General features: G+C 35.5%; 1 protein-coding gene across 5 annotated transcripts in view; it reads right to left on the bottom strand.

Moving 5' to 3' along the window:
* MAPK9 (mitogen-activated protein kinase 9) overlaps window positions 1–14,251 on the bottom strand; it is a 51,087-nt gene that overhangs the window by 18,400 nt on the left and 18,436 nt on the right. For 3 of the 5 annotated variants that reach the window (XM_043987958.1, XM_043987956.1, XM_043987961.1), the window contains exons 3-7: window positions 11,829–11,958; window positions 9,461–9,519; window positions 7,889–8,027; window positions 3,112–3,277; window positions 1,492–1,563 (exon numbers count right to left, since the gene is read on the bottom strand). In XM_043987958.1, coding sequence (XP_043843893.1) covers window positions 1,492–1,563; window positions 3,112–3,277; window positions 7,889–8,027; window positions 9,461–9,519; window positions 11,829–11,958 — 566 coding nt within the window. Of the gene's footprint in view, window positions 1–1,491; window positions 1,564–1,871; window positions 1,944–3,111; window positions 3,278–7,888; window positions 8,028–9,460; window positions 9,520–11,828; window positions 11,959–14,251 lie in introns of all 5 variants that reach the window. The other 2 variants (XM_043987957.1, XM_043987960.1) reach the window with 1 other exon arrangement.

Here is a 14,251-nt window from a genome sequence, read left to right as displayed (position 1 = left end):
TACAGTAACACTATTTACTGATCTTGTGGAATTGTGAAGGCCAACCTAACCCCTAATAATTTTTTCATTTGCTATAAAGTACTATTTTTTTCTTTTCTGCACTTCCTAATATTTCAATTCTCTCCTAAAGTACAAAATAAAGACATAAAATGCATGCAAAAAGGTGACTGATAAGCAGGATGTTAATTTACCTAATATTAGGCAAAACAGCTTATTGTTTTATATATTATATAAAAATGTTTTCAGTTGAATTTATTTTCAGAATAAAAGTCTATTTAGTCACTGAAATGGGTAAACTTGAAATAAGATATAATTGCTAGACAATTGCTCAGAAATCCTGAAATATAACACAGAATCTAACTTCATGGTAAATATTTATAAAATAAATGATACATAAAAGTATTCATAAGCCACAATGAAACAACCCCCCCAAAACTATATCTGTTGCTTAAGAATTTGCTCTTACTTCATCTAGAAAAATCACCCCAATAAAAAGACCAGAAAAAAGTATGCTGACATAATGTATATGATACTGAAGACAGATTAATTAATTAGAAAAACAAAGAATATCTATCAATTGACATAAATTATTTTAAAATATTTTTTAAAAAATAAAGACTAATGAAAATGCTCGGTGATTATCATGAGAAATGATACATGGGAAAAATAGTTAGGATGAAAAGCATTCAGAAGATGAAAGCATGACTCTACAGATAAGAAATGGCATACAGTATTAAATTTGATTTTTTTCCCCTGCTTAATGATGTTAACATGAATGAATTGACCATCTATTAGTTTAAAATTTTGAATTTTATATTCTTATACTGTATTTGTAATGTGCCAGAGCAAAGCAACTATTATTAAAATAAAAAAAACAAGCACACACAATGGGGTGATTTTTAAAAATTTTTTTCCCAAATACAAATTAGAATAGAATTAGAAAATTTGACACAACCTTTTATCTCACTTGAATACTTTCTATTTGGGTCTCATTTAATGTGTTTCTTATCCTAATTTCTAAAAAGAACTTTTTTTAGTGCATAGTGATAATTTTAACAAATACAGCACCTTAATAAAATCCTTTCAGCACAATATCCTGAATGAATTTGAAATAGCCACTTTCCTAGAAAAATTAACTAGTTTGGTGGGCTATTTATATCTTGTTCTTCAATATAGTTATGTTCCTAAATATCTATATGCCTTTTTAATGCATGCCAATGTGTCATCTAATGCAATAGCTCCTAGATTAAATACATTAATATTTAAGCAGTAGAGTTTAGCATAGTAATAAGGAATGAAATTTAAATATGTGCAACTTGGTTAGTGACACTAATTTAACAAACATCAGAATAAGACCACTTCAAACACATACTCAAGAAGTATGATGTTTTCCTTTTTGTGTTCTCATCTACTGCAGACAAAGAAAGTCATTTTATCTTTGGTGGTTATGGAAAGTATGGCTGGGGTTCAAGGATGACTGGGGAAGGATACGATCAGTGCCTTGGAATATCACACAACCTTTCACCAGTTCTCCCATGATGCACCCCACTGACCAGATATCAACTGAAAATAAAATGAAATGATAAAATTATGAAGTGCCATGAACAAAATAAAGGCGGAAAAAAAGGAATTCTAGCTTCTATACTAGACACATAAATATGGAAAAATAAACAGCTAGCTAAAGATGAACTTTTACACAATATGACCTCTGCTTTTTTGTTGTTTTCAATTTGACAGTAATTCAATTGTAGCACTGACTATAATAACACTTAATGCTTCTGTTAAATCATGCTGATAAAATACATGATAAACTAAACATTTCCAACCTGACCAAGTTACTTTATAATTCTAGAAACCACTGTGAAGGATACAGTCTCTTCCTGGGAACAGGACTTTATGAAGGACCATTTCTGCCATAATGCACCCAACAGACCAGATATCCACTACCCAAGGCCAGGTGCAATGGAGAACATAGATTAAAAAGTTAACCATAGAGTACCCCATAGCCCCTTCATCCCCAACATACCTTCAAAACAACAGAAACATAGAAAAAAGCCCTTCATTCTCACTCTACCTCACAAATCTAAAAACTAACCTAATTCAAAGTTTTTACAATGTTCTAAAATATGATTAACTTGGTACTTCAGCATCATTACATTTCTTAAGACATTCATCTCAGATTCAAATGGAAGTGTTGCAAATTGAATCATCCAGCAGGGGGCTCCCTTTAGCCATACAGCTCCATACAGCTCCATACACTGACAGAGCATTCCAGAAGTTTATCCCAATTTCATAGATTTAAGAGCCAAAAAGGGCCTTTGATATCATCTAAGTGCAATCTCCTTATTTTTACACACAAAAAACCTAAGGCCCAGGAAGAAGTGACTTCAGTTAGGTATTTCTCTTTAGTAATTTACTGCATGATAAAAGTAATAATATACCTTCTTTTAAGCCCAGGCTGGACTCTTATCACCATGCCACAGAAAACATGAAAAGTTTTGTCCAGGAGTACAACATTTATGAGGAGAGACATGGAGATGAACAAGGAGGGGGGTACTAGCCTGCTGTTTTTCATTATTTCATTTTGTGGGGCATTTCTTTAATAAGGTGACAGTAAAATACCCTTTATCAGGTCTCTTATGACTGAGTGCAAGGCAGTATAAGAGAGAGAATAGGATTGAGAATATTTATATTTCTAATTTAACAACATAGATGAACTAATTTTATAACTTGTGACAAGGCTGAGTTTAGGCCTTTGTTCTTTATGGGTGAGTTAAAATGGGCTTAGTTTCTTCTAAAATAATATAGAATCTTAAAGAAAACAACAAAAGTTAAAAATAAAGAAAACAATTTTTCTATTATCTCAGGAATCAATTATTTTCAGATTTAAAAATAAATATTGAAATAAGTTTTTTTTCCACCAATATGGTTAAAAAATGGATAACTTTGTGAGGACTACAATGACATGTCTAAACAAGGCCATACACCAATTTTAGAACAATAAGCAATCACAATGGTGTATTAAAATTCAAACTCAGTGCAACAAATAAATCATAATCAGCAACACAATTTTAAAGAATATCAACTTTCTCATTAACATCAGGAACTTACCATTTTCTTTGTATCCCATCCCCAGGATAACTTCAGGTGCTCTGTAATACCGTGTGACCACATATGGAGTCATCATAAAATTGGTACATGCTGTCCGCGCCAAGCCAAAATCAAGGATCTTCAGTGTGCAATCTGATTTTACCACTATGTTGCTGGGTTTCAAATCCTAATAAATCAATGAATTAAGTTAGTACAGTGGCCTAAAAATACAGGGCAAGATGCTACATATATTCTGGTTTATGCAATACTTTTTGACAGAAGTACTTATTATTTGTCTTGCTTTTCTACTTGTTTCCCCAGAGCTTAGCATAGTACTCTGCATATAGCAAGCACCTAATAAATACTTAATCTAAATTTGAAGTCCATAATCAACTTAATTTTTTTTTGGGGGGGGCAGGGCAATGAGGGTTAAGTGACTTGCCCAGGGTCACACAGCTAGTAAGTGTCAAGTGTCTGAGACCGGATTTGAACTCAGGTCCTCCTGAATCCAGGGCTAGTGATTTATTCACTGCGCCACCTAGTTGCCCCCTATAATCAACTTAATTTTGAAATCCATAATTATCAGATGACAGAATATTAGAAACAAGTTATATACGACTTCTATTTATTAAAACAGGTATTCCTTATTTTATGGAACAGATGCAATATAGGAAAAACAACTAGAATTTACATGAAGAAAATGCATTTTGCTCATTGGTATCAATTATCAAGTCAGATACATTTCTTAGGGAAAAAAAATTCTTTAAGTGAGGAAGGTGGAGACCTGGGTATGTCGTCTATAGCAAAGCTTTTTAAACTGTGGGTTGTGACCCCATGTGGGGTCATGTAACTGAACATGGGGGTTGCAAAAAATTTGGCAGTAAATGTTTGATTTGTATACCTATTTTTATATATCTATATACTCAGGGTCACATAAAAATTTTGGGATGAAAATGGGTCACAAGTGGAAAAAGTTTACGAAGGCCTGGTCTATAGTACCACATGTGTTTTGGTTTTTTTTAGGACCCTGCATTCCTTTTCAAACTTCAGGAGCTCATCTCCCATCATTAGTCTCTTCCCTTCTAGACACTTTTCAGACCACCATAGGAATGTTTCCTGCAGCTCAGGATGCCTGGCTCTATACTTGATACGGTATTTAGTTTCCCACCCAAGAATCCCATTATTTGGCAACATATCAGAGAGTTATCATAAAGGTGTTATCCATTCAAATATATGTCATATGTATATGTATATGTACATATGTATATGCAATTTAAAAAGATACTTTAGGAAAATGCTCAGTTATGGCCCAAACCAATAATGCAATAATTCAGTAAATACCATAACATTATCTTTCCAAAAAGATGATATCACTCTTGCCTCTAGATTTTCAATCTTATTTGCAAGTGACTTGCAGAGCCACTAAAGTAGTGGGGATTGATGTGTCCTCTACCCTAGTCAGGTCACATCTGCAGTAATAGGTTCAGGCCTAGGCATCACATTTTAAGAGGGATATTAAACTGAAACAAATCCAGGGGTTTGCTAAGGTGGGGAGAGGACTGGAAAGCATCCCATACAAGGATCTGTCATAGAGAGTGGAGAAGTTTAATACAGGTAAGACTTACAGGAAACTGTATCAGTCTTCAAGTATATGTGAGGAGCAAGTACATCTGCTACAGAGAATAAGATGTCAGTTCAAAACAAAAGAAAAACATCCTTGTCATCAGAGCTGAGTGTGAAATGAACTGCCTAGGTAAATAGTGAGCTCTCTGTCCCTGGAGGTGGATAGGTAGTGGTTAGATGCCTACTCGTCTGGGGTATTGCAGAATACATTACTGCTCAGGTACAGTTTGAACTAAAAAATATCTATAGTCCTTTCTAACTCTGAGATTCTCCAATTTCAGCTGTTATTAACTGTCCATTTTCATGATTCCTGCTCTCTATTAGTGGAAGTGATTTATCCTATATTTTAATCTTGGACCTAAAGCAACAAAAATAAATAAAATAGAAATATTTTAGAGTTACTATTTTTATATAGTAATCTATATTCTAGTGATATACACTGTTCTTAGAGGTAGAAATGGACCTGTAATTACAGTTGTCTGTGGTTCACCGAACTCTAGGGTGAAGGAAGTTCCTCTACAAAATGAGACCAGCACCTTCTCTACAACTTATTATCTCAGAGAATTGCCTAGAGTCACTGAGTAGTGTCTTGCCCAGGGTCACTTAGCCATTATGTGTCAATGACGAGTCTTGAATATGGTTCCTCCTAGTTCTGAGACATCCTCTACTACTTTGAGACATTAATTTTGAGGGTAAGCCAGTAAATCTAAAGCACTTATATTTCCAAGCCCATTGAGTACAAAAAACAAACTTATTTTCAGCTAAACTATTTGTGATACACTAACATTGCAGAGGTTTTTTTGTTTTGTTTTTGTTTTTTGTAATTAATCATGGAGGCAGGGAGGCTGTGGAGAAGCTTTTAAACGTTTTTGGTATCCAGGACCCCTTTGGCAATCTGGTCAAGCCCATGTACCCTTTCTTAGAAGAATGTTTCTAAATGAATGAGAAAACTGAAGAAAATGCTGTTTCAATTAGAAATTCGTAAAAATAAAGATGCAATTTTTTCCTCAAATGAGTTCACAGGTACCCTGAAATCTATCCATGGATCCCTTGGGGGGAATCTGTGGAATTTAGGTTAAGAAAACTCTGATTTAGAGGGACATGGATTATATGATGTGAGGAGAAATCAGAGGAGCAAAGCCTTTTGCAGTAATCATGGCATGACTTGAGAATAGGCTGATAGAAAAAGCAGGTGGCCAGGGGTGTCATTCAACTCTTTGGGCCTTCATCCCTTTGAGTATTATTCTATGACATTTGAGGAAGAAGAGGTAAAAAGGTCTCAGTTCAGCAAGTGGCCTCCAGATCTCTACAGCCCTTCATTATCTCTGACCTTCCCTTTACTAGCTTCTTTCAGGGGCTAGTAGGACCCAACTAGCCCTGGTTGGCCTTGTACCGCAGTTGAAGGGCTGAGGGGGATTGCAGATGTAGTACTGTTACTACAGTAATGCAACTATTGATTAAAGGACAGTAAGCCAATTGTATAGTTCATTAGGGACATCATTCACTTGCTTCTGGCCATGAATGGCCTCAAGAATCAGGGTTGGGGGGGGGGCAGTTAGGTGGTGCAGTGGCTAAAGCACTGGCCCTGGAATCAGAAGGACCTGAGTTCAAATCCAACCTCAGACACTTGACACTTACTAGCTGTGACCCTGGGCTTTGGAAATCCTCAGGCAAGAGGAATCCTATGAATTTTATTTTTTAAGTAATGAACTCTCCAAACATTTTATATTAATCACACACATCCAAGAACTGAGATCATAGCCTAGGAAATACATCCTTGATAATTAATGAATTATTTTTCAACATATATAGCCATTTTATTATTAAGGAGCTTTTAGGACAACCTGAGAAACATTTCAAAGAACAGTTTCATCTATTTCTCAAACTTATCTTTTTGCCTGACTCTTTATGAAAACAAGAGAATCTCTTTCCTATTTCTAACATAGTGTTATTTAATACAATACACCCTACCAGTATACTTGATTTTTCTACTCTAAAATGTGATTTAAAAAATTCTCTAGTAATTGAAGAATGAGGGTTTTGCATTGTAAACCAATGCAAAAGTGAATTTGGTAGAAAAAGAAAACAGTTCATAAAAGAACTGCAAACTATTAACCATGTAAAAGAATCCCCCAAATCACTAATGACAAGAGAAATACAAATTAAGGCAAGATTTCATCCTTACCCCTAATAAAATGGAAAGAGTACAAAAAGATGGGAATAATCCACATTGGCAAGGTTGTAGACAATACATGTAATGTATGTTGGTGAAGCTTTGAACTGATTCAGCCATTCTGGAAAGCAATCTGGAATTATGCTAACAGAGTTAAATAACATGTTTATACCTTTTGACTCAGAGGTTCCACTCCTAAGCATATACCCTGAGATATACCTCAAGGTGGTCAATGATAAGGGGAAAAAAGGTCCCATATACATCAAAATATTTTTATTATCACTTTAGTAGCAAAGAACTGGAAGCAAAATAGATGCCCACTGACTGGAAAATGACAAAACAAACTGTGGTACATTAATGCAATGGAATATTACTGTGCTACAAGAAATGATGATTAAGATGAATGTGGAAAAGCACAAGCAGATTTAGAATGAACAGGGGCAGATAGGTGGCGCAGTGGATAAAGCACTGGCCCTGAATTTAGGAGGACCTCAGTTCCAATTCAGCCTCAGACACCTGACACTAGCTGTGTGACCTTCGGCAAGTCACTTAACTCTCATTGCCCTGCCAAAAAAAAAAAAATAATAATAATAAAAAAAAAGATTTAAATGAACTGATACAAAATTAAGAAAACAGAACCAAGAAAACAATAAACAGCATGAATGGCTACAACAATGTAAATGGAAAAAGCAATAATAAAAATATGGAAATTGAATGCTGGAAAACTGTAATGACGAAGTTTGGCCCACAGAAATAAACAGATATGAAAAGGCACTTCCTGCCTTTCTGTGATACGCTGCACATAAAAACAGCCTTTTTGGATGTTGGTTAGTTTTGCTGAACTGCTTTTTTGCCCTCTTTTTTATTCTTTGTTATAAGGGATAGCTTTCTGTCAGGGGAAGAAGAGAAGAATGTATTGGAAAACATAAGCAATATAAAACCAAAAAGAATATTTTTTAAAAACACTAAAAATAATTCCCATAATGTTATATCATTACATACTCGGTGTATTATACCAGCTGAATGGAGATGTTTGATACCACAAAGCATCTGATAAAGAAGGTAAGACATTCTTTCATGGTCCAATTCCATATGAATCACTTGGCATAAATTAGCATCCATTAATTCCATAACCAAATACCTAAAAAGGAATAAGAAATTCCCTTTTACAAAATATACATCAGCAGAATTGTATAGTTATTTAAAGGATGTATTTTCAACTGAAACGTGTCGGAAATAACAATAAAGCTTATCTGGTTATTTATTACATTGGCTAGCTTAAAAAAGACAAAAAATATTTTTGAGAATTCTAGAAATATATCAAACTATCACATATCAGAGAAATAATGTGTCATAGTCGATTAAAAATGTGTGTTTTGAAGGACACAAATGGAACCTATAACTTCTTATTAAATAACTTATGCCATGTGATGCAGGGCCCCAATACTGGATCTTCCAACTCAACCAGGGCAGATTATAATTCCTATAAAACTTAGTAGTTATATCCTAGGAATTTCTTGAGGCATAAGGACATGCTCAAGATCAAAAAAGAAATAAGGAAATAGGATTTGAATCCAGCTTATACTAATTCCAAAGTCAGCATTCTATCTAATGTCAACAGGTTATTTCCAAAGGCCTCTTCCGTATGCCAATAAGTGTTAACATAATACACATTAATACAACAAATTAAGATTCTACTTCACGATTTTTGGAGGAAATTATTTTGGTTTGCTAAACTAATCCGTTTGAAATCATTGTTGTTTTTCCTTTGTTCTCAAAGAGGACATGAAGAAGGTGATGTCTTGACTTGCAAGTGAATTGGATTTAAGTGAGGCAGGGCTGTGCAAGGTCACTAGTCTCTCTCTCTCCTCCAGAGCCATCTGAATCCAGTGGCAAGACATAGGTCAGGATGACTGGTGATGAGATGACCCCACAGGCAGTGGGAGACCTTGGCCTTTTTAAGCTAAGGTCTTTCCTACATCTCAGTTCCATTCAGTGATTTAAGGCCAGGTAAAAAATAAAGCAAAAGATGGCCTCTAGAGGGAAGGGAGGGAGGGAGGGAGGGAAGGAGAGAATTTCAAATACTAGTTATAGACAAGCATTCAACTATTATACTAGCTGATCAGAGATGTAGTGTACTTTAATATTCCAGAACTATAATGAAAGACATTATTTGGTTATTAATAATATTTTATTATGAAATATAAAAAAGCCTGCCTCTTAGTATTGTAGTTATAATGTATTTCTTCCTAAGGAAGGTGATTAGTTCTGTTTTGAAGAAGTCTTTTCAGGCATTTCTCCACAGTGTACAGAGATGTTCTTATAACCATTTAGTTTTAATGATCAGAGAAAGGTAATTAAATAAACAGTATAACTGTTAAAGTTTCATTTCAACTGAGGAACTGTCAAAAGAAGGCCCCTCTTTCCTTAAAAGGAGTTTTTTATTAGATACTTTTTAAAAATGACAGGTGGGAAAATAGCTACCTCTCTCACTCTTTATTGTATGTTACTTTCCTAGTTATTTAATAATTAAATCTATAAGCTAAAGACATGAGTAGAGATAAGAATACTTACACATCTTGAAATTCTTCTAGAGATTTTTGCGGTGTGAACACATTCAATAAGCTAATTATCTGGGAAGAGAAAATTCACTGTTGTTTAGAATATCAGGAAATATTTTTTAAACCATAGTTACTAAAACTAAACACTGTAGAAAATTTACTTAAAAATGGAAACTTTCATTATAGATTATTTTAGTACATTCTTTTGAGTATAACAGACAATTTAAAGTAATATTTAAAAGCAGGGCAAAAATTAAATATTAGAATAATCAAACCACCTTAACATTTATTTAACAGATTTATAAATAGGATAGAGAAGGCAATTGCATGAGCAGAGGCATACTGCCTGTCACCTACCTACTCCAGCAAAGCCCTGAAGTTCATACCAGACAGAGTAATTATTGTAAAATCAAATGAAGGGGCAGTTAGGTGGCACAGTAGATAGAGCACCGGCCCTGGAGTCAGGAGTACCTGAGTTCAAATCTGGCCTCAGACACTTAACACTTACTAGTTGTGTGACCCTGGGCAAGTCACTAAACCCCAATTGCCTCACTAAAAAAAATTTAAAAAAAAATTTAAAATCAAATGAAAAATTACAGTTAAGTGACATCTTCCATGCCAGAACTGTGCAAAAATCCAGCCAGAGGCCCATAGGCAATAAGAAAGAAGGCTATCACCAAAGTCAGTGCTAGCCCAGGCAAACAAACCTTTCAGCACAACCAGACATTGGCCAGATTTGTGTAACAGCCTATGCAAGGCTCTGTGTCTAGACATAGTAAGAACAGAGTCCTCTCTCACCAAGAAAGATCCAGGGAGGTAAAAAAAGAAAATCTCAGGGTGGTCAGAAAACTCCAAGGCAAAGCTCCTGTAAGGCCCAGGGAGCAGCAGCACTCATACTGGGACAGCTCAGGCCCCTAGGGTTTCAAGATCCTTAACACTCTGCCTTGAGAGGTCCCAGAAGGCCCTTAAGATTCGGTGCTGTGAATCTCAAAAATATAGAAGGGCCTAACTCTGAGAAATAGAGGTGAGCATAGAAACCTAGATGACCCTGGGCAAATCAAAGTAAAGCCAACCACCCTCCCCAGAAGTACAGTATGGGGTGGAGCATGATCCTGACACAGAGGTCACGTGATTCAGGAACTAAAGCTGGAGAGAGAAGTAAATCAAAGAAAACACAGGCTAGTATGAAAAAGTCACTGTAAATCAAGAGATTCCCCCACAGGAGTAACTTTAACAACTGTAAGCAGTTACTCAGAGGGAAAAATGGGGGCAGCTAGGTGGCGCAGTAGATGAAGCACCAGCCCTGGATTCAGGAGGACCTGAGTTCAAATGCGGCCTTAGACACTTGACAGTTACTAGCTGTGTGACCCTGGGTAAGTCACTTAACCCTCACTGCCTTGCAAAACAAACAAACAAAAAACAAAGGAAAAAATGGATTTTCTGTAAGGATTACATGAATACCTAAAAGAAATGTGCCAAGAGTTTATTTAAAGAAAAAAAAAAAGAAATTATAACTATAGAGAAAAGAACTAGAAGAAACAACTTTGAAGAGAAAATCATAAATCTTACCCTGGTGATTGGAAAAACACAGTAAAATGTAAGATATCTAATGTCAAAAACAATTGACCAAGGGGCAGCTAGATGGCGCAGTGGATAGAGCACCGACCCTGGAGTCAGGAGTACCTCAGTTCAAATCGGGCCTCAGACACTTAACACTTACTAGCAGTGTGACCCTGGGCACTTAACCCCAATTGCCTCACTAAAAACAACAACAACAACAACAAAAACACAATTGACCAGGAAATCAGATAATGGAAAGATAATTTAAGAATCACTGGGTTTCTTAAAAACCATTATTTTAAAAGAGGCTGGAACTCACATTTTGATAAATCATAAATAAAAACTGACCGAATCTATTAGAATCAGAGGGCAAAGTAAAGATAAATAGTCCACAGATCACTTCCTGAAAGAAACTCCAAAAGGAAAAGTCTCAAATTCCCACAACCAAGAAAAAAATTACTGTAAGAACCTAGAAAGAAGCAGACTGAGGTTGATCAATGTGATTTTAATTTCACATAAATGGAAGGCAAGGAAAAGAAAGGGAAGAGTAACTGCTGTGGCAGTTACTTAATCAAGTTGTCCAGATTCTGGCATATAGAACATGTGGCTTTCCCTAACATGTCTTTTGCTAAATATAATTTTAAACTTTCCAAATAAGTACATATCTATAATAGCTCAACCTGAAAATCATTGAATGGTCAGCTAGTATTATCCTTAACTTTCCTTTAGAGATAACCCTAATTAACAAAAACATCCATAAACTCCCAAAGAACAGAGCATACCACTCACGTTAATACATTCAGGAAATATTACTAACTTACATTTTTATGATTGACACATTTTAACAGAACGAGTTCACGATACGCTCTCTTTGCATGAGTCTGATTCTGAAACGGTCGACTTAACTTCTTGACAGCAACATTTATCCCAACAACTGTATCAAAAGCAGCACTATAATTGTGAAACATAAACAGTTCACTGTCAGCTTGGGGTAAAAGTAAGATTTGCACAATATATATTTAACATTCTTTTCATACACCAAATATATAAGGACAATCATTTGAATCACTGAAATGTCTTTGGAAATGTTGAGGTTCTGACTATTTGTATCAATTCTACTACATGCAAGCCCCCCCACCCCATACTAGGTACCAATTATATATTAACTTTGAGTATCAAACATAGGTAAAATTTTAAATGAGAAGTACAGAGACTACTTGAATTTGAGTTCTATTAGAATTGCTTCTATTTAATATACTTAAACTTATAAAAACCATTGCTACATTAAGTCTGACCTTCTATAGACAGTAATTACAATTCTTTATGTTCAGCTAGCCTTTTATGGTTTCAAAAGCTCTCTGCATGTCAGTGAGTTTGATCTCAGAACAACTGTGTAAAACAGACAATATAGGTACAATCATTGTCATTTCACAGAGGTCCTTGCTCTGCTACTTACTAGTTGTGTGGTCTTAGGCAGGTTACTTACACTCTCTGCACAGGAGGGTCCTGCTCTTCCAAATCTAACAATAAATCTATTAATGATGTGACTTGCCCAGGGCTCCATGGACAAGTTGCAGAGACAAGAGTCAAACTTAGGTAGAAGGTCTCTAAGTCCAGCATTGTTTCTACTTTCTCTCAAGTATAAAAATACTTAGTTTGTAGGCAAAACTTTTCTATGCCAACATCTAGTATATAGCTAGTTTTTGAACAAGGAATTCTGGTTTAAGGCCACTCAAACGATATTCAAGTCAACAGTTGCCTATTACTTTATGGCAATAAAGTATATAATATTATACAAAAGGTCTTAATTTTTAAAAATTTCAATTAGGGAGAAACAGCTATTTTCACAAACTAACATTTTTTATATGTCCTAGGAACTATAAAAAGAGAGTGAGGAGAAGTATAATCTAGTCCATCTGAGATGAAATGTGCAATAGAAAATAAGAGAAATGGGAAATATTAGAATATAGTCATTTCCTGAAATAAAGTCAGAGGTCCAGGGAGACCGACACACACCACTTGCATTGCCTATATCAAGGTTGTTTTTGAAAATTCTTTTTGGTCTGCATCTGTGATTTCATTTCAACCATGTAGAGAACTCCTGGTGAGGGCACTCCCTCTGACAATGTAGATCAACTGTACTATATTTTCTTTTTGCTTTTTTTTTTTTTTTTTTAGTGAGGCAATTGGGGTTAAGTGACTTGACCAAGGTCACACAGCTAGTAAGTGTCAAGTGTCTGAGGCCGGATTTGAACTCAGGTCCTCCTGATTCCAGGGCCGGTGCTCTATCCACTGTGCCACCTAGCTGCCCCTGTACTATATTTTCTAATCTTTGGGAGTTACCTGGGGGCGCTGAGACTTAAATGACTTCCCCATGGAAACAGAGCCAGTATGTTCCCAAGCTAGAGGGGATCTTAGAGGCCATCTACTCCAGATCCCTCATTGTACAGATGAGGCTCAGGAAGGGTTAGTGACTTGCTCAGGGTCAAATGGGGAGTAACAAATGTAGGATTTGTCAATCTGTATTTGCTGAGTGAGTCTCTTCTTTTGGAGTTCCTTACAACAATGAAATCACAGGTCTAGATTTTGAAAAACACAAACCCTAACCTTTCTCTACTCACAAAAAAAGAAAAAAAAGAACTGGTCCAAATCTAAGCAGTATCCCTTTAATCACATGTTTTTTCAAAGTAAAGACAACTATGTAGATATACATCAATTGTTGTCCACACTCATGTTTTATACGAGTCAGATTTTGGAAAAGAGTGGTTTATACGCAGATCAATTCAGGGTGCAGGCAGAGTTCTCATATATAGGTGTCTATATAAAATATAAGCATATGCATATGGTAATATTTCAAAAGAGCCATGATTTTGTCAGTTGAGGCACTCCTTCCATTAAGATAGACTACAACCCCTTTGTACCTTAATAGTTTCATAATGCTGTTGTAACAAAATAATAATAATAATAATAATTTCATCATCTTGTAGGCAACTTTCTCAGAATTAGGCTGTGTTGGTTCTCAGATGATAATCAGTTGTCACTGGGCCTATACTTTTTGGTCAGATCTATCAGAGTTATGCTCTAGAGGCAAAGCTTTTGAGAATCCAGACTCATCTCTATGCTACAGAGTAAGAATTAGAGAGGAATCCATAATATAACCATACAAATACACATACACATATACATATACATGGTAGGCCCTACCAATCAAGAAAGGCTTTGCAAATGAGGCCACAGGGCCATA

This window comes from Dromiciops gliroides, chromosome 2 (genome assembly GCF_019393635.1).
Source record: "Dromiciops gliroides isolate mDroGli1 chromosome 2, mDroGli1.pri, whole genome shotgun sequence".
In the NCBI taxonomy this organism is placed as follows: Eukaryota; Metazoa; Chordata; class Mammalia; order Microbiotheria; family Microbiotheriidae; genus Dromiciops; species Dromiciops gliroides.
This window is presented reverse-complemented; position numbering and strand designations above follow the sequence as displayed.